General features: G+C 36.6%; 2 protein-coding genes and 1 long non-coding RNA gene across 3 annotated transcripts in view; 1 reads left to right on the forward strand and 2 right to left on the reverse strand.

Annotated features, from left to right (window-relative positions):
• Positions 1-21,179, reverse strand: part of LOC129743900 (uncharacterized) — a 75,378-nt gene that overhangs the window by 51,052 nt on the left and 3,147 nt on the right. The window lies entirely within an intron of this gene.
• LOC129743904 (2-methoxy-6-polyprenyl-1,4-benzoquinol methylase, mitochondrial) lies at positions 214-5,276 on the reverse strand. The gene is made up of 4 exons (XM_055736146.1): positions 3,566-5,276; positions 3,354-3,486; positions 3,205-3,293; positions 214-2,834 (listed from the first exon to the last, which is right to left on the reverse strand). The coding sequence occupies exons 1-4, from the start codon at positions 4,006-4,008 to the stop codon at positions 2,621-2,623; spliced, it is 879 nt and encodes a 292-aa protein (XP_055592121.1). The 5' UTR covers positions 4,009-5,276; the 3' UTR covers positions 214-2,620.
• LOC129743906 (uncharacterized) lies at positions 1,886-3,032 on the forward strand. The gene is made up of 3 exons (XR_008736726.1): positions 1,886-2,049; positions 2,134-2,238; positions 2,369-3,032. It is a non-coding gene; the product is annotated as an uncharacterized LOC129743906 (long non-coding RNA).

Raw genomic sequence — 21,179 nt, forward strand, 5'->3', positions numbered from 1 at the left:
CAAAAAATTTACACACTATATATATATATATATATATATATATATATATATATATATATATATATATATATATATATATATATATATATATATATATATATATATATATATATATATATATATATATATATATATATATATATATATATATATATATATATATATATATATATATATATATATATATATATACTATATACTTTAAAAACTCGTATAGCTGCAGTTGAAATTCGAAGTTTTCGCATTGGTGATCCGAGATATTAACGCAGCGGTATTTTGGTCAATGTATCAGCTAGATCGATATTTTTGAAGAAAATTACTTTCCGAAGTATTTGCATACGTTTGTGTAGAATTTACTAACGCCAGGATCGAAAAAAAAAATAACTGCGATAGAAAAAATGAATTTACGAACACGCCGTAAATTTTTCTGTTCGATTTCTATCCGTCTGCTCTGTATTGTTTCAATCGCAGTCATCCGAGTGCGTGTTTCGTTTTGGTGCGTGCGCATCATGATGAATGGTTTGAATTGTGTGGTGAAATTTAGTCGCAGTGATGTTCCTGCCGTTTCCGCTGTTTCTGTTCAGAAATGAGGACTAAATATTTAGACGAAGGCATTGTCCGGCGATAATTTGATTGAGAGCAAGATTTGCTTGATTTATTAAATTGTAACGGCGTGTTCATAAATTGATTTTTTTTGGGTTATGCATCATGTCGATCGATTGTTTTGATAGATCTCAAACCACTCAGAGGTGGTACCAGTGATACTTCAAAGTGGAAAGCAAGGTAAGTACCGTTGCCACAATTATTTACTATTTGCTTATTAAACTGATCATCTTTTTCAAGATTTAAATAATAATTCTTGTGGATCCAATTTAGATTCAAATTTCGAAAATCTGACTGCATTTGTTATAAGGTACACCGGGGCAAGTGCCAACATTCAACTTTTTGTTGTTCTGGCCCAAACAAACAATCTGACATAGATAAACTAAACTTTCTTTAAATTATTCACTAAAAACACTGCACTGTTCGATAACACGAATTCAAGTACGTACTAGACATGAAAAGTGTGTTTTAATTTTGCATATTTTGGCTATAAAATTTGTTAAATTTTAAGATTGACAGTTGTTTGCAATGTCGCCGTATATGTTTTTTTAGCCAGAAATTTAACGGATTTTTTTAGCGCCGATGTGGTCTAGCGGATAGGCTGGCGCGAGTCTGGTTTTGGTATGCCAGGCGTACACTGGGTTCGATTCCCGGTATCGGCAAGACAACTTTTTTGGGTTCGAATTCCATAAGTGGCCGACATTAAGATGTGTTAATAAGAATGTTGTTAATAAGAATGTTTAATCAGTTGCCAGGTATGCCAGGTATATACACGGATGCCAGAATATCTGTAAGTAAACTACACACCTAATTGCTTCGTTCTTCCAAAATATACCTACATCAACAAAAATACATTCACTCCGGGTATGGTGTACACGCTGCATTGGAGATTTGTCGAACTTAATAATCTAAGAATGCATGTGAGCACATACTTTGGCCGATGACATAGTGAGAGCGATGCGATGCGAATTGGCGAACGCGGTCAATGCGAACTCGAGCGGCAGAACAAATTGACTTTTGCTTCGCCGCGTTGAGTATGTCAGGTTTAAGCGATTCACATACATTTTCATCAAATGTGGTTCGCCGCATTGAATAAAATTCGCCGGTTCGCATCGCCTCGCACTCACTATGTCATCGGCCTTAGGCAGAAACTGCGGTGAATCCGTGCACCCATGGTATACAGAAATTTAACAGATTTTTTTTATAAGTCTCATGTCAGTTTTTAGTGTAGTCAATGTATGTATATACACACTCATTTTGCGGAACACATAAAACTTGTAGAATTGACCCGTCCATATGATCTGTCAAATAATGGGTTATTTGGACGGGTCAATAACACATGTTTTTGAAAAAGCATGAGTAAACTTCAAGACGGGTAGTTTTTGATCTTGTCTAAATTTCGTCAGTCATCCGAGAAGCAAAAACGATGACGTGATAGAAATTGCAGTAAGTATTTCAATATCTGTAACATAAACAAATATTCCTCATTCTAAATAGTTAAATATTCATTTTTTCGGTATTGTTTTGCAGGTCTGAAAAAACGATGTGACTCAACATTCCGGCATTTCAACGGCAAGCTGCGGACAAAAAAATGGACAGATCGCCAATTTCGTCTTCCAATGATAAAGGATAAAGGTAAGTTTATTAATAAATAAATACATCAATAAATTGGTTTCCACTAATCAGGGAGATCAATAAGTTTGAAAAATTACTACCTATATCCTGAAAAAAAAAACCATCACTCATTAGTTTCAATTTCTTTCAGATTTCTGCATCCTTTGGCCTGGTGTGTTGCTGTTGTTTATATTAAAAAATATAATATATTAAAACCGAGAAATTTCGTTATGTTGAAATTAATTTAAAAGACGAATATTTTTTCTTCAAGATAAATGAATTTCGATTTTATTTTTTACCAATGTTAAAGGCTTTGAAATTCAAAAATTAAGAAAACCACATGTGTACGATCAATTTTGCGGTTGACCGTATGTACGAATATACAGACATGATCGTTTGAATTTTATATTTTAAAACCCGAATGAATAGCACAAACTCCAAAGGTAAGATTTTCATATTCAACACATTTGAATCCCGCACTTTGAATGAGAACTTTGAATTCTTCCTGCTTGGGGAATTTACGTATACTTTCTATCAAATATTGATATGGCTGCCATTGACTAGCTAGAACTTGACCCATCGGAGGGATCACTTGAAATGAGTACTGGTCATAGATCCTGAAAAGAAAAAAACAGACAATGATTTTTTTTGGAAGTGTAATGTTTTTCATTTGAAGTGGCTCAAATTAATTTTGGTGAGAGCATAACAGAGCTGCAAGCACGAATAATTTCATATTCTATTATTTTTATGAAAATTAAAAAATATAGCAAGAGGGAAACTGTTGATTCTAAGCCTATTAAAATGTAGTTTTTAAATACGAAATGAACCCTGTTCCTTTGCAAAATAAAGTTATAGTGAAAGTAAATAATAATTTTGTGTAATTACTTCCTGTGCAAAAATTGAGATAAAAAACATTGACTAAAAGAAGGTATGTACTTTCTGGTTTGCGCACTTTAGAATATTTTGAGTCACTCAGTCAAAAATTACCAGCGTAAATAGTCATTGGGAACATGACTGAATTCCAGGCACAAAAATCGTCCCCCAGTTTTCAGGACTCGGTAAGCCTCCGAGAGCACCTTGGTAAAGAAATAAAATAATGACATCATGAGTGTTTTATTTTCAAAATTTAAGCTTACTTTGTCAATATGCGTCACATTGCGGATTCCAAAAGCAATTGAGTACGCCGTGAAGGAGTTATTTTCGAAAGGTAATTCCTCGGCATTGGCACAAACCCAGTCAACCGTAGTGCGATTTGATTTCAAATTAAGCCTGCAAATGGTTTAACATTTTCTTGAAAAACTGTACCAACTGTATCAATAGAACAAATTTTAAATCACAAATTTAATACCGTTTGAATCGCTCTTTCCCAACGTCGAGCATGTTCTGATTGATGTCAGAAACAGTGACGTGATTGCTTTCGTCGTATGTCGAACCCGATCGTTCGAGGTACTTCAAATAGCGAAAAGCTATATCACCAGTTCCACCGGCCATGTCTAGCAGGCGATTTCCACCTCCGAGTGGTGCCAATCGTTCCATAAATATGTCCTTCCAAATGCGGTGAATTCCGAACGACATTGCATCATTCATCAGATCGTAGGATGAGGCCACTTCTTCAAAAACTTTATGGACCATTCGTTCTTTTTCGCTTTCTTTCACTGTTTGGAAACCGAAATGTGTTTCTCCCGGTAGGGACGGAATTTGTTTCGCATGCTGAGAATGTTGACTATAGTTTACAAGCGATCGGAGAACCACTGTGCTAAGCAAGTGCTTTTTCCTCAATAATTGTAGCATACTGAAAATTAATCAGAATTGTGTACAAAATAATTCAAAATTTAACAATAATTCTTCTTCTTTAATCTTATTTTGATTGTAAATATTTGCCAGACAAATCAAAGGGGAGTGGGCCCAGTGTCAATGATCATATGCCCAGCATTAATCAAGGTGGGTATATATTCAGGAGGTGTTCCCGAATAACGAATTCCCGATTCAGCCATTTCGGCTATAGTCCTATTTGCCGCTGATAGTGTTCGTGATATTATGCACGTTGTTTCACCAACACTTTTCAACTTTGGGACAATTAACCTCAAAAACGACGTTTTTTGTACCGAGAGTTTTTGAGGTTAATTGTCCCGTCTCATCTGTACATGCTCAGCAAATGTGCGTAAGAAATGTCAAAAACAACTCTATGTAGGCTATGCAACTATACGGAACTCATGAAGTTTGTTCACCAACAAACCACAGAAAAGCTGAGCAAAAAATAAACAAACTCATTGAGAGCCCCGCTCACTCCTCGCCTACTTACTGTGAAAGTCGGAGAACCTAGTGTATCTAAGAACCTTGGCATCAGGGGTGTCAGGTGTCCTGATTTTTCAGGATTTGTCCTGATTTTCGAGAGGCCGTCCTGATTTTTCAAAAATGCTTGAATGGTCCTGATTTTTGAAAAATGGCACTTAAAATGTCCTGATTTGTCCTGATTTTTAAAAAAATATCCAAATTATAACTAAATTTATTGTTAAATGATGAGAATATCAAAAAAAATCTGAAATAAAATAGTGTAACCAGTTAAACCAATGATAGTATTTGATTCAAATGATATTTGAATGATGTTTTTCGATATTATCACAGGTCAGCTAAGATTATTCTCGCTTCAGTTGCATAATTTGAGGCGCCTTCAGCACCTATATTTCGCCTTTAGTTATGCAATCTAAGCAAAACTGTATGTTATTTTCACCAGTTTAGTGGTGTCCTGAAAAATCCTGATTTTTGAAAAATGGCACTTAAAATGTCCTGATTTGTCCTGATTTTTAAAAAAATATCCAAATTATAACTAAATTTATTGTTAAATGATGAGAATATCAAAAAAAATCTGAAATAAAATAGTGTAACCAGTTAAACCAATGATAGTATTTGATTCAAATGATATTTGAATGATGTTTTTCGATATTATCACAGGTCAGCTAAGATTATTCTCGCTTCAGTTGCATAATTTGAGGCGCCTTCAGCACCTATATTTCGCCTTTAGTTATGCAATCTAAGCAAAACTGTATGTTATTTTCACCAGTTTAGTGGTGTCCTGAAAAATCCTGATTTTTTCTTCGCGGTGTCCTGATTTTTAACAAAACGACCTGGCACCTCTGCTTGGCATTAATCTTCTCGCAGCAGAGGTGCCAGGTCGTTTTGTTAAAAATCAGGACACCGCGAAGAAAAAATCAGGATTTTTCAGGACACCACTAAACTGGTGAAAATAACATACAGTTTTGCTTAGATTGCATAACTAAAGGCGAAATATAGGTGCTGAAGGCGCCTCAAATTATGCAACTGAAGCGAGAATAATCTTAGCTGACCTGTAGATAATATCGAAAAACATCATTCAAATATCATTTGAATCAAATACTATCATTGGTTTAACTGGTTACACTATTTTATTTCAGATTTTTTTTGATATTCTCATCATTTAACAATAAATTTAGTTATAATTTGGATATTTTTTTAAAAATCAGGACAAATCAGGACATTTTAAGTGCCATTTTTCAAAAATCAGGACCATTCAAGCATTTTTGAAAAATCAGGACGGCCTCTCGAAAATCAGGACAAATCCTGAAAAATCAGGACACCTGACACCCCTGTCTCGCAGTCTCGACCGCGGTCGAAGTTAGCTGGTTTATAATATAACAGCTTTGTTCAATAGTAGGTTACAATAGGTTTCAACTGTTTTTTGTCATTTGGTAGTTATTCAATGAAGCAAGTTGAAACTAATACCACTGACCATACTGACTGCCCGAATCGAAAAACATGATGAAAAAACAATGAATTTCATTTTCACGCTACCATGGATTTTATGGTTGACACTATGCGAATAATGGTATATGAAACCTTGAATATACTGTCAAACTCATCGTATTCGACAGTGAAATTTATGGTTTTGGCTTAATTTACCATGGAAAAAGGGGGTTGTTAAGCAACTTAACAATGAAAAAATCAACTTTTTCCCATACATTTGGAAACTCAAAACGATAAAATTTATGGTTATTACAGCTTCCATTTTTCTTTACTCAAACTGTGAAATACATTGTTTTTTCATGAATTTTAATCATTTCAAAGATTATGAACATCAATGTTAATTCATGATCTATCAGAAATCTGGGGACCGTAAAATTTTATGCTTTGAATTATTGAATTGAATTCGAAAATTATTCGTTTTTTGTATTTGTATTGCCTCTTAAAAGAAAAAAAACTTGTTCATTCGTTTGCCTTATTTTTATTGATAATTTTGGGATTATTTTCAAAGCACTCGTCACTTTCCGGAGTCAAAATTTACTGCGGCACCGGCGGCTCTTCAGCTCTTTTCTGCCCTATAGGTATCCCATTCCCTGGGACAAGGCCATATTCCTGTCATCTAAAGGCACTATACCACCAGTTTCGATGCGAGTTCGTCTTCGATGTTTACCTGGTCAATACGTCCCATCGTATGCTACCCTTACCTGACGCTGAAGGTGGAGAACTTCGCCTTTTCCGCTGCATCTAGAATGAGAGAAATTTCTATCAGTTAGTTTTCCTCTAGTAATGGGAATACATATATGTAATTAAAATTACTCACCAGCATAACCGCGGGTAAATCCATCCTCATTCGATCCGAATCCGTCCAGTTCGATAGCGGATATGTTTGAATTCGCATGGATCCGACTTCTAAAATTACGGCATGCCTCACAAAAAATGGCGTTCCTATGGGAACGTAAAAATTTTTCACTACACGAAAAATTAAAAAAGTGTAAAATAAGCAAATATTTATTACCAATGTTGATTTACACCGGTTGATAAAATATCTAGATTTTACCATAAAGTTTATTGTTCAATTGAAAATCATTGTTTTGCTATATTATTACCACGGTCTTGGCTATTCGGGTGGACACTCGATTTCGTTTTCTGGATAATTTTTCCAGAAAAAAAAACAAAAAAAAAATCATTTTTCCAACAGTACGCAATGTCGATTCCAGAGTGCGCATCGATCGATTTGAAGAAATGCTATCCCAGTTAGGAAACCCAAGCAACCAAAAGTCGCGTTTTTACTTAACTCCGAACTCCGAAGTTCACATTTGGCTGAAAAAATGTATTACGGGAACTTCAGGTGACTCTTGTCGCGTAAAAGTTACTCAGGAACTTCCATCGCCCTTTGAAAGGTTAAACTATCGATAACGGAACTTCTAAGCGCTTTTAATGGAACTTCTTTCAAGAAGGTCGATAACGTTCGCGTAACATTCCAAAACGCACCATTAAGATACTTGAAGGTGTTTTAAAGAACCTATATGGGAAATCTAAGCGACATGTCAAAAATATTTTTCAAGAAGGTCGATAACGTTCGCGTAACATTCTAAAGCGCACCATTAAGATACTTGAAGGTGTTTTAAAGAACCTATATGGGAATTCTGAGCGACATGTCAAAAATGTTTTTCAAGAAGGTCGATAACGTTCGCGTAACATTCTAAGGCGCACCATTAAGATACTTAAAGGTGTTTCAAAGAACCTATATGGGAATTCTAAGCGCCATGTCAAAAATGTCTGTCAATTTTTTGTCATGGTATTTGTTTTGTTTATATCTGTACTGATATTTACAAATGGAATTCAAGATTTTTTCGAACTTTTCTTATAAATGTTTAATAAGATATTCGAATAAATTTTGATGATGCGAATTTTTGTTATGATTCATATTGTATACTGAATGTCCTTTGAACGAAATTAGGTACCTTCTATTGACCAACCCACTCAATCATCTCAAATGACATTAAGTTTAAATACTAATCATTACAGTGGCAATTAGCTATTGCTGGATTGGTCGAGAGGCTGGTGAGTTTCATTGCAACCTAGAGAGCAGCGGTTCAATTCTCTAGGCGTGTAAGCAGCTTTTGTAATCAAAACAATATAATTGAAATCAATGAGATAGACCATGATAGACCGGCAACCTAGCAATCTGACATGTGGTTGTCAGAGCAATCTGTCAATCGGATTTTTTTTTCGGCGCGTAGAAGTTTCTTGACATTCTCTTAGAAGCTGAATAGCGTTCTCTACAGCCACCTAAACGAACTTGAAAGTAGCTTTAAGAACTTAAATTTTGGGCTGATTAGCATTCTCTTCAGACACAAACGAGAGCTGATTAAGCTTCTATGGAACCCTTTTAAGGGAATTCTGGTTGCTTGGGAATGCCACCCAACTTTAAAAATAAAACACGCAATTTCTATGATAAAATCGGGCTAAAAAGGACCATTTTTCCTACAGGGCATTTTTTGTCAAATTTTCCAGGTTCGCCACCTGCCGTCGGTATTGCGAACCTGCAAAAGCTGACAACAAAAAATTAGACAGAAAATGGTTGAATTTTTGTTCTAAGAGTCAAGTCAGTGTGGTCAGTGCTAATACCGTATTTTTTCCACCTGGAGGCAAACTAGAGGCAACCTAGGTTCGCTCTAACTGCTGTCATCGTGCTCATTTATTGCTCGAGAGGCAACCTAGGTTCGCTCGAAAAACGGACGGAGTCGCTCTGAGAAGAAAGTCAGTTTTGCGAGAAGTTCACCAATACTCTCAACATTGTTGTCAAAACATTAAACAGCTGTTTTTGGCTGAAAGCAAAAGAGTTGAAATAATGAACGGGAAAATGATTATTGCCGCGATTTTGAACCTCTCAGCCAAGCAAAATCGTACTATCTGCTGTCCAGTGCAATCCGGACACGAAAAAAGGCAATTCGGATGTGAAGAACCGAATGAAGAAAACCAGAAGGAAGAACAAAATTACAGCTGCATGTAAACATTGCGCTCGTTCTTACGCACACCTACTCCAAGGAATATTTAAAGAAGGTAGTGTCGAGGCAGCCCTGCTTTAGTATTAGTACACACTGCGACGTCACAATCACGAAAAATCTGTTAATTTACTAGGAAATTTGCCTTTTTCGTTGATAATTTGAAGAATTTGTTGGAAATGTTCCACTTTTAATACCTGTTATTGTAGAAGGATTCTTGCTCTATAAGATCGGTACGAAAAAAGTTGAATTTTCGAGTAATTTTTGTGAGAAATAGACCATCGAAGTTCGAAAAAATGGTAGATTTTCCCTACTCAAATTTGCAAAACATTAAAATTAGTTCAAAGTCTTCTATGAAAATGATCAAGTCAGTGCAGTTTAAGATCCTTGTTACAAAAAAGTTATCAAAAAACAAACTTTTGTATAAAACCACAATTATTTATTCGCATTTTAGTAAATCGAGTTAATAATAATCAATTGATGTTAATTGTTCTTCATAAGAATTGAATATGGTTAACCGATTGTATAAAAATCATGACAATCAGTTGAACACTCAATAACTACCAGCTAGACTATTTTAAAGTAGATTTTATCTTCGTTTTTGAACGTTTTAGCTTCAAGATGACATCGCGTTCAATATTAAAATGAGAAAAAAACATAATGCAATCTTCAAAGGACCAGAAAATTTCATAACATAGTGAAATAGAGGTCTTACAACACAATCAAAATGAAATTGGAATTTATTTTCGTTCTAAAACATGTTTTTCTTTGAAATTTCTGCCATTCGCATATAAATTTTCGATACATTCGTTTTTGTGACGTCACAAAAAAATCCAATATGGCTCTCGACACTACCTTATTTAAATATTCCTTGCACCTACTCGCTAAATTTGAAATACTCAGAGCCCGGCTACCTTTTACTCAGACGGCGCCACATGTACACTCAGGCAAATTCTTATTATAATTTTTATAAGATGCATCTTATGAACCGCTTTTTAGAGTGTAAAATAATTTTTCATGAGAGTCTTATGAAATTCTTTCAATTTTCATACGATGTTCTTATGAAAAATAGAAGAAACGGCATTGTGTGAAAGTAATGAATACATTCGTTCATTTCAACAGTTTTTTCATCATCTAACAGAACGAAGCAATCGCCAGTTCATAGTTACTAGTTTTACATCAAAGATAAATGATATTGTCATTTCCGGAATGGTAAGTCCGATTTGTTGTTTCTGATGTGAGCGACATATTAGTAATTTGAAATAAATTTTTGTTTACTTTTCAGCTATCTGATCTAACAAGGTCGAAGATTGGGATGCGGCAAAAAAAACTTTGATGGAAGCGTCTGTTGATGCACTATGCTGATGGTGACCAAAAATGATTTGATTTCAAACAAATTTGGCAAACAATAAAGAGAATGTTTTCAGCATGAAATATCTAAAATTATTCTTATTAGAAAGCAAAAATAGTTTATATAAAGATTCCCAACTCTTATGAAAACCGGGAGACAAAAAAAATAAGCGCCACCATCAAATATGACGGCAGAAATGCAACTAAAACACAGTGAACACTGTTAGCAGAGAATACTCATGTGAAGCAGTTTTTATCACACGGTGGGACACATGTACTCAATTGAGAGTTTTTAAGCACAGCAATCAAAGGCCCCATTAACAATAACTAATTTTGCACTCAAAAATCTTTAGTGTCAGAAATGAGGGTGTGGATTATTTCATGCGCAGCGCCTAAATGTGACTACAAACTTTAGATCTGTGGATTGTGACATTTGTGCTACATTTCAAATCAGTATCTATTAAAATCAGTATTTTTAAAATATTTGTACACGCTAACCGCTTTTTGTGACTGCAAAAGATTGCACAAAATCCAAATTTCCAAAAAAAAAATAGAATAGGCCTGATTGTTTCACTTTGAGGAACACTCAAAATTTGCAAAATTAATTATAAAATAATATTCTTCAAAATTCAACACGACACTTCAGGTAAACTAAAATGCCATAGTCGTAAAAGTTGGTCCAGATGATTCTATCATACAGCATTTAGGGTATTGGATTTTTTCTAACTGATTTCTTTGCTGTCCATTTAGCTAAATTTAGTTCTTAATTTTAGTTCAACGTTTCTAAATGCTATGTACAAATTTGACAGAGTAAATAAAGGTCGCGGTACCTCAGGTCAAAATGAAAAATCTCATCTAGCCAGTAACTAAAAATAGTTGAAAAATGAATTTTGAACTGGTCTCAGAGTTTAAAACCTCTTAGGATGTTTTAATATCGATTCCCCTGATTTTACCGTGGATATGTTATCATATTGAGGGAATAAAAAAAAAATCTTAAAAAGTTTTAAACCCTAAGGCAGGCTTGTAATTTAACTTTTCACTATATTCTGAAATTATAAATTGTTAAATATTCTTAAATTATAAATTTCTTTATACACTAAATTTTTTATTCATTGTTGAGATAAATAACCAAATAAAAAACATTGTGAATGTTAATGTTTTCATTATTATATAAACCAATTAAGTTTAAGTTTTTTCACAATCGATGAATCTGAATGCGGTTAGCTCAATTTGACTGATTCAGTAGCATTTGTTTCTGCAAAATTTAATCAAATTACGTAAGAGTGCATTTTGAATAATTTTAAATTGATTGAAATCATATAAGAGTGCATCATGATCTGCACGCTACGATCATTAAACACAATTTGCAAGAAATGTTGACCTTTTCCGTCAGTAGGTGGTGCTGATGTTTGTAGAAAGAATGTCTGTTGGAATTTACTTGAAAAATGTAAAGAGCTGGGTATCTTTACATCTACTATCTTTGTAGAAAGTGATTAACTGTTTCCATAAGAACCTCTTATGAAAAGCAACAACCTATCATTGCAATAGGCGTTCATCTTCAGAATTTATTCGCGTCATAAGACAATCTTATGAATTTCAATGATTTTTCTTATGGCGCCACTTCATAAGAGAATCTTATGGCATACATAATAGTATTTTTCTGAGTGTATGAAGCAGCCGACGGCTGATCTTAACACGGAAAATAATAAAAAGGTAAAATTTACCGAGACAGCAAAGGTGAACGCTCGCAAAAGCCAAAAAGGTAACTTCTACCTATTCGAGGTGAAACTCATTATAATAACTCATTATAATGAACTCAAATATCAGCGGAAAATTTACTCAGACGTCAGAAAATTTGGCACTCAGAGAACTCGAGTGCTTGAAGGCGACAACTGAGTAAATGATGATCAGTTTGTGCGAGGCGGTCGTACTTGGTTGTTTTCGTGCAGCAAAAACTAGAAAACTTATATGGTGAATATTCATTTTAAAGGTAATTTCTAGCTATTAATCAGATATTATTTTTATTACAGGGTTCTGTGACGAAGGTGGTCCAAATGCAATTGCCATAACTAAATCTATTACGGCATAATGGTTCCGGCCGGGAAACAAAACCAGACGGACGAAAAAAAAAATTTAATTTTTTTAAAATAAATGTGTATGAACAACATTTGAACTTTTGTTATTCATCAAATCAACAAATCCATCATTTTTCTGAAAAATAATATACACTGTAAATTTTTGCCTCGATTTCCAGCAAAAAAAAATGCTGGAAACGTTCAGCAATCCAAATTTTTGCTGGAAACCAGCAAGGTTTTCGAATTGCTGGAATTTCCAGCAATTGATCTAGTTTGCTGGAAAATCAGCAATCGAGTTGTCAATTTGGAGTTTGTTTTTGTTTCGTACTCTGAAGCAAGGTGAGATTCTGGTGAGTTTTGGTTGAATTAATATAATTATTTTATTTTTTTTAACTATTTTTACAGGTGGCGGATGATCAACACTTTGGCACAAAGCTGCCAGCCCAGAGCCCGGTGTTATAGAATATTGAAAAAAAATATCGTGTTTCTGGAAATAAATATATCCCTTTATTGAAAAATGAGAGGAAATAATTGTTTTTATTGCTTATTATATACACAGCCAGTAATCAAAATTTAATTTTGAATTCAAATATAAATTTGATACTAAATACAGCTGGTTGTGTTAAAAGAAATAGCTGGTTTCCAGCAATCTGGATTGCTGATTTTCCAGTAATTTAAATTGCTGGAAACCAGCATTAACGTTTGCTGTTTTTTCCAGCTATTAAAATTGCTGGAAATTTTGCTGGAAAGTCAGCGGGACAAAAACCAGCAAAAATTTGCTGGTTTCCAGCAAAGAAAAATTTGCTGTGTAGGTTTTAACTATTCTAGCATGGAAAAAGCGACCAAAAACCGCTTCAGAATTTTTCGCGCATTCTGGGTAACCATGGCTCAGTTGCCGCGAAAAGGGCTGTTAGTCAGCTCTGAGGCCGATGACATAGGCCGATGACATACACAGCAAATTTTTTTTTGCTGGAAACCAGCAAAATTTTGCTGGTTTTTGTCCCGCTGACTTTCCAGCAAAATTTCCAGCAATATCGATTGCTGGAAAAATCAGCAAACATCAATGCTGGTTTCCAGCAATTCAAATTGCTGGAAATCAGCAATCCAGATTGCTGGAAACTAGCTATTTCAATCAAAGCATTCGGCTGTATTTGGTATCAAATTTATTTTTCAAATCAAATTTAAATATTGAAACTGGCTGTGCACATGATAAGTAATAAACAACATATTTTTCTTCCATTTTTTTATTATGAATTAAATGAATTAGCAGAGACATATGTTTTGTCAATATACCAATACCGCCTCCGGGGTGGCAGCTTTGTGCCAATGTGATAATCATCCGCCACCTGAAATAGAGATTCGATTAATACCTTTCATGAATCTGATAAATCCATTTTCCAATACAAACTCACCCTTGACTTGATGTCTGGTTGCTAGAATATAGAGGAAAATGAAAAAATAGTATTAACATAAACAAAATTCGTGAAAAAGAGTCTTACCTTGCTTCAGCGTACGAAAACAAACAGACTCCAATTTGACAACTCGATTGCTGATTTTCCAGCAAACTAGACCGATTGCTGGAAAGTCCAGCAATTTGAAAACCGATTGCTGATTTTCCAGCAAAAATGACAAGAACACAACCGAATGCTGAAAAATCGAGCAATAAGAAAATCGATTGCTGGTTTCCAGCAAAAATTTGGATTGCTGAACGTTTCCAGCAATTTTTTTTGCTGGAAACCGAGGCAAAAATTTACAGTGTAGTGAATACGATGCGATGCGATGCGGTGAATGCGATTCAATGCGGTGAACCACATTTGATGAAAATGTATGTGAATCGCTTAAACCTGACATACTCAACGCGGCGAAGCAGATGTCAATTTTCCGCCGATTCGCATCGCATCGCACTCACTATGGCCGATGACATAGTGAGTGCGATGCGATGCGAATTGGCGGAAAATTTACGGACGCAGCCTATGCGAACTCGAGCGGCGGAACAAATTGACATCTGCTTCGCCGCGTTGAGTATGTCAGGTTTAAGCGATTCACATACATTTTCATCAAATGTGGTTCACCGCATTGAATCGCATTCACCGCATCGCATCGCATCGTATTCACTATGTCATCGGCCTATGTCATCGGCCTACACTCTAATTCTCCCTGACTCAAATTTGAAGGAAAACAATTCAAAATTCGCCAAAACTGGGGAAACTCAAATTTTGATTAGAACGGCACAACTCAGATATGAATAATAGGGGTTTTCGCGAATTTTGAGTTGTTTTCAATCAGGCATTTTTAAGCAGCATCTGAACGGTCTGAGCCAAAACAACTCAAAATCTTCAAAAATTTGACACGGTTTCGAAAGGGATTATATATTTTTTAAAGCAATTAATTGGAATTTCGGACCAAATTTAATTAAATCAAATGTGTGAAATGAGTTTATTTCCCATCACTTTTTTGTCCAAAATGGTGAGTGGCAGCCATCACTTTCTGATGTTCGAAAGTGACCGTTTGTTTTTCTCCTGTCAACCGACGAATTTTCCGATTGTGTTCTCGATCCTGGAGGGCGTCCTGACGGTCTGCTGATCAGCCGGTTCCATCGATCCCATAAGCGAAAACCTTTGCCGCATCCGGTGGAATTTCACCTAACAAACTGGAAGACGACAGGAGGAGTTTGCTACTCAGCTGGGACTTCCACCGATCTCAGTGATGAAATACTGCACCGCATCCAGTACAAACCAACCTAAAGGTGAACAAAATTTGTAAATACATAAAAACAGAACAAATTTTACAATCTCATACTCGTTGACGTCCCCTTAGCATATACACGCAGAAAAAGAATGGGGTATAGTTTCAACAAAACGTTTTGTTATTTTATTTTGTATTTTAAAAGCAGATTTTTGAACAGCTTTCACAAAAATTTGGAGTATAAATAATCGAAGAATTTTGTTATTTTTACACACTCATTTTTTATTACATGCATTAAAATTTTGGTTTAGTTTGAAACCAATATTGGTTTTATGCGATGAACATGTAACTAAAAAACGATCAGTCGAAAAAAGAAAAAAAAATTAATGAGTTTTCAGCATCGTCCGAACAAGAACAGTCACAAGAGGTCACCGTCACAGAAACACTGCTGCCCGTACAGTGCTTTAAGGCCGGAATAGGATGGACGTAAGCCCGGGTCCTCAGTGCCTCGTTCTAATGAACAAATTAGACACAGTGTAACCATTCATTTAATGGTTACAATAAAAATTGTGATTTTCGGGCCAGTTTGGATGAAAACTTTGTAAATATTGTAAATAAAAATTATTGTTCGTAAATGTCTAAAATTAGGATAAGATATCTACATGTTTGTGTGGTGTCTTGTCCTAGTTTTAATAGCAATCGGCTGGTGTCACTTAGGGATTTAGTTTTTGTTTATTTATTTATTTGTTTAAATTTTAATTTTCCGTTATTTATTTATTTATTTATTTATTTATTTATTCATTTGCATATTTATTCATTTTCGCGTTTATTATTTATTCATTTAGTTTATAGTTATTTGTTAGGTATTAGTTTGTTTATTTAATATATTATGGAATGCACGCCATAAAAAGAGATGTTAGAAAATAAGACACCCGCCCTCTATATGTCAGTTCCTGTATTGTTCCTGTCATGTTGCTGTCATCGAAGGGGACGAGAACATCACAGACGGGAAATGGGAACAGGGCTAAAATGAGAGGCATGGCTTTCGGTGAAAGGTATAAATAGGAGGAGCTCGCAAGACGCGAGGCTTCTTATGCAAGTTCCGGTCCGTGGTTGAGCTGCAACAGCGACGTCACACACTCAACGTGACCCTTACGTTTCAACCCGTAATTAGGCGGCTTTGACCCCTTTCCCCGTTAAAAGTGTTCCGGCAGTGACCCGGAAGAAAATCAACGGCTAGTTGGAAGACTACACTTCGTTTTTCCCCAGCTAGTCGGTCGAGGTGGCTTCCGTGTAGTGAACCTCGGAACAATTGAATTCCCCCAATGCTGCTAATCATCATCAGCAATTCTGTGAACACACCGGTGTCCCGTGAGTGCGTCAGGTCGTGCCAGTGAAAGTGCCCCAACCCGTTACAACCCCCTTCGGGGCACTCAGCGCTGTGGTGAGGCCTGGTGGGAATTCCGTCCGTGTGTTCTAGGGCCGACCGAAAAGCTAAAGCCCCTCGATAGAGTGAGACACTCGCGTGGTGATAGTGCACACAGAACGCTCCCCGGACCGTGTAGTGAAACGTAGGCCTACGCTCCACAGGCCGAGTTGTTGCTCGAATTGCTCGCTGAGCATTTCGACCTGGTTCCTGAAATCGCCCTGTTCCTGCTTTCGCCATTGATCCCGTCCGACGTCCTAGCCAGTCCCCCAACGAGTCGACCACCGAGAACGGCCGCAACGAGACCAGTGTCAACCATCGAGATACTCAGAATATATGCGCAAGTACCAAACATGAAAAACCTTCTTTTGTAATTTTTTTTGTTAAAATATTTTGCATGGGTAAATTCAAAATATACCCCTGAATCTTATTGGCATTTTCCCTAGAAAACCCAAAAAGTTCAATAAACCAGAACTGAATTAGCCAAACAAGCTTAAATAAATGTATGGTCTAAAATTTCATCCGAATTGTTGAGTCTTTTAAATACATGTGCATTCCCTAGATTTTCTTAAAAGTTTCCGTTTTCTTGTTGTAAAATTTGGTTAGGTTGTAAAGTCCGCTCAATAATCACAGTTTTCCTAATTGTTGTAAAAGTTTCTCCGGTGATCATTACATTTTCCCCTGTTGAGCTAGCGCAGGGAAGTAGGGTCAAAACGATTCTAACAACAGTGCAGGTGCCACCCATCCGGAAGACTGTAAGGACCCAAAAAAGAACATCAAGGGCCGGTAGGGCATCATTCCGGCCAAGACGAAGCTTGCCATCGTGCCTACTCCAGTCATGCAACACTGTTATGCAGCAGTCGGAGATGGTCGACTACTACAGCATCCGGAAGCAGAAAGTGATTAAAAGTGCGAGTTGGGCCCTTTATCCTGCATCAAGAAAAAACGGAAGCAGTCTCCAATGCCGGCCGGAATTCCGGAATGGTAATTGTTTTAATGTTCCATTAGTGTTTAAAGAAATATGCGAATAAAGAAAATATATCATAAATGTTTTTTTTAGATTGTATTAATAGATCCGAAAATTTTTCAGACCAACATATTTTTAAATTTAAAACAAAAACAAAATATTTCCAGCACAAAGTTTTATCATTTTGAACCCCCCAATGATACGTTTTTCCAAAAATAAAATTTTTGTAGTTCTCAACTCAATTCTATTTTATTGTTTTGACAGAAATTTCGATTCATTTTTGAAAAAGGTGTATTTTTGTTTCAATCAAACGATAAGTTTAAATCGAATCGATATTTTTTGTCAGTGTTATCAAAAATATATTTGTGCATTTTCCCAACCAAAATTTTTATTATTTTTGGCCGAAATCTTATTATTTTTAAAATATATTTTTCTGCGTGTAGGAACTGCCACACCCGGCGGGAATAGACCTGGAGAAGAGTAACAAAATTATGAATCGCTGAAAATAAACAAAACTATTTAATTTATCAATCTTACCTGTCGCACTTTTCGCCGTAGTTGATGATCAGCAACCAGCACTAGATGCTATTCTATGAGCAGCCGATATTATTTCCCTGCGGCCAACAGATAAATTTTCCGTTGAAAACATCAGACCGAGAGCGTCCGAAGCGATCTGATGTTCAGACGGACCTTTTACCGATTCCAGTGGCGAAAAGTTGCGCCGCAGCTGGAGAAAACCAATCTAAAAAGGAACTATGTAATTAGATAAATACAGACATACAACAAATTTTAAAATTTTACCAGTCGCAGTTCATCTAACTTTTGTTTTCAAAACGATCACTAACTTTTGTTTTCGAGATGCTCTGAGTTGTTTCCATTCATACCCAGTGAAATAGTGTGCGTCTTCGCTAAGTCAACGAATTTCGCTACCGCTGAAGAAAAACAACTCAAAATTTTGATGGATTTCAACTCAGTTGTTTTCATCTTCATACATGGTGCGACTCCTGAACCAAAACAAATCAGTCTCTGAATAATTTAAAATTACCGTGTATGTCAGGTTTAAGCGATTCACATACATTTTCATCAAATGTGGTTCACCGCATTGAATCGCATTCACCGCATCGCATCGCATCGTATTCACTATGTCATCGGCCTATGTCATCGGCCTGAGTAAAAGCCGTTTAGTCAGAACTGAGTAGGTGCGGTTTTGGCGACAACTGAGTAGCCGCCACTCTGAACTGAGTAGCTGAAAGTTAGCGAGTAGGTATGGAATCACGGATAAAAAACTCTACAGGTTGTTATCATGCGCAAAATTCGTATGGTTGTAGCGTTATAATTAAGTATTTGTGATTATTAAGTAATGAGCGTGCAGTAATTGTATTAATTCGAGCCAAAATTAACTGTTTAGAATTAAGAGTGTAACCTGTCAAACGAAAACACATGTGAAAACGTAAACAAAGAAAAAGCAAAACAACATAGCACAGCGAAACAGTTCACCGTTTCTGTTGGTGGAGTAATCCGTTGCACCCCGAAGCCGTGACATATAAAGAACCGGGTCGCCCCGCATCGGCAGGAGGTGAGCGAAAACAATCCGGATAAAAACGGATCGGATAAACATCCATTCTCTTTAACTCCCAGGCAACGGTTAGCTCTATGCATAAATCCACAACATCCAGCCCCGACGATGAACACGGCAAACCAGGTTGGTGCTTCTAGTAACCGGTTTATCAATGACGGCCCCAACAGGGTGAGTTATAAAATAGTGAAGGAAAACTTTGAGAAAAAGAGAAAAAATGTTTGTTTTCTTCAGGGCCGTTGTTCGGGAGCTCAACGCACTATTGAGCCCAGCTCATTCTTGTGGCCAAGCCGGAAGCAGACAGCGGAGGTGCTCCGGGCAGTGGTGCGTGCCCGAGGAGCAGTGCAACCAGGCAGGGTTGCCAGAAATTCTGTGATATTCAGCTGTGATATTCCTGTGCTGAATCAACTGTGATATGGATGTTGTTCGTCTTGTTTGTCAATTTGTACACTAATGTAGGAAATACGGGCCCGTAAGTAGGATAAAATAATGTAAGCTAGCCTAGGTTTTGAATATGTCCTATTAGTGAAATTTTTGTGTAAGTAAATTGTGATAATGCTACAAGTTTTGGGTGTTGAGTGTTTGTGTTTTGGGATTTAGTTAGCCGTGCAGCACACACAGAGATTCAGTGGTGCTCAATTTGTTTCATTGGCGCCCAACACAAAAACCCACTAAATTATGCTACCGCAAAAGTTAAAATATGTCTTGAATTAGTGATTTATGTTTTGAATTCGACATTAATGTTGTATTTTGGTGATTATTGCTAATCTTTATAATTTTGTGGATTTGATACTACTCTTATTCTTATCGATACCCACATCAAATTATTTTTTTAATCTTAGCATAAGTTTTATGAAGTTCAGCATGCAATTAAATCATTTTTTATAAGAAAATCTTTCTTTGAGAAGCTTTTCAAAAAAATGATCAATGTAAAATCATCTCATGACCGACATTTTTGTGAGATATTGTTAAAGCTATGACCACAGAACATTGTCTGTGTACCACATCGTCATCGATCCAGAAATACCGTAAGCCGAACGGGTAAATTCGAGCATTCGTCAAGCGCAGCGAGCAACAACATATTTCACTACCTCCTCGCTTGATGTACACTTCAGCTATGTCCATCACCTAGGGTGATCAACAACGAAATCGTCATCGACCAAACCAAACACGAACAACGTTACTTACCACACCTCACCGAACGAGACAGTATGCCCGACTAGTGCATTAGTTGACGCCATCGCAAGCGGATTGAGCTCATTCGCAGCGACAGTGCGGAACTCACGCTGCAAACCTGCTCCTCGAGCAACAGCAGTAATTTCTTCTTTATGGACAACGCATACTGAAGCAGTACGAAGTGTGCAGGTATCGTCTGGACAGGCTCCTCAGTAAATGGAGGTCACAAACAGGACCATGCAGACCAAGAATACCCGGAAATGACTCATAAGTGCCAAGGCGCTTTCCGTTCACGAACCGAGAGAAATCGTACTCTGTGAACTGGACGCAGCTCACAGGGAATCTCGACTGAAGACAGTATTGGAAGTTTAGGCCAGATTATCCAATACAGCACCGGAAAAGGACATTACTGCCACCACAAGGCCTTCTGCAGGCCAGCCGTTAGTCAGGGCGAGAGAAACTGACCGTGTTCATGCGATAAGCAAACACGCCGTTACTGGGACGTGACAAACCAGAAAATCGCTACTCAGCGTAACCGATATTGAAAAAACACATGCTGAACTTGTCATTTCCAAGGGAAGTAGCATAAATGGGGTCGCCAAGAAAACCCTCCATACAAAAGCAACGCGATCTGGAGGCGCGGTAAAACCTCCACTTGGGCTCTTGGCGATCAGGGAACTAAATTCTCCCTTTCCTCGGATTTGTTGCTTTTCCTTTTATTTTAATCACCATAATTTTAACCTCTTCAATTTTAATATTTGTTCATTGTTTTGTGTTTTGGGCAAATGTTTTAGTCGTTAAGCTACTGTTTTGTGTATGTAACCGTAGCGGAGGCAAGAATTTAGAAGCCGGTCAGGAACGATTCAGAGACACTTTGCCAAGACTCGTTGGCGTTCGGTCAAGTTATCCAGGAGTCGCTGGA

The sequence above is a fragment of the Uranotaenia lowii genome, chromosome 2 (genome assembly GCF_029784155.1).
Source record: "Uranotaenia lowii strain MFRU-FL chromosome 2, ASM2978415v1, whole genome shotgun sequence".
In the NCBI taxonomy this organism is placed as follows: Eukaryota; Metazoa; Arthropoda; class Insecta; order Diptera; family Culicidae; genus Uranotaenia; species Uranotaenia lowii.

What these genes read in the sequence shown, in the direction of transcription:
- LOC129743904 (XM_055736146.1), bottom strand. Translation starts at nt 4,008, where the DNA reads ATGCTACAATTATTGAGGAAAAAGCACTTGCTTAGCACAGTGGTTCTC. An exon ending in ATGTGACGCATATTGACAAA is followed by an intron (nt 3,294 to 3,353) that starts GTAAGCTTAAAT and finishes TTCTTTACCAAG; the next exon opens with GTGCTCTCGGAGGCTTACCG. An exon ending in CCCAATGACTATTTACGCTG is followed by an intron (nt 2,835 to 3,204) that starts GTAATTTTTGAC and finishes TTTTCTTTTCAG; the next exon opens with GATCTATGACCAGTACTCAT.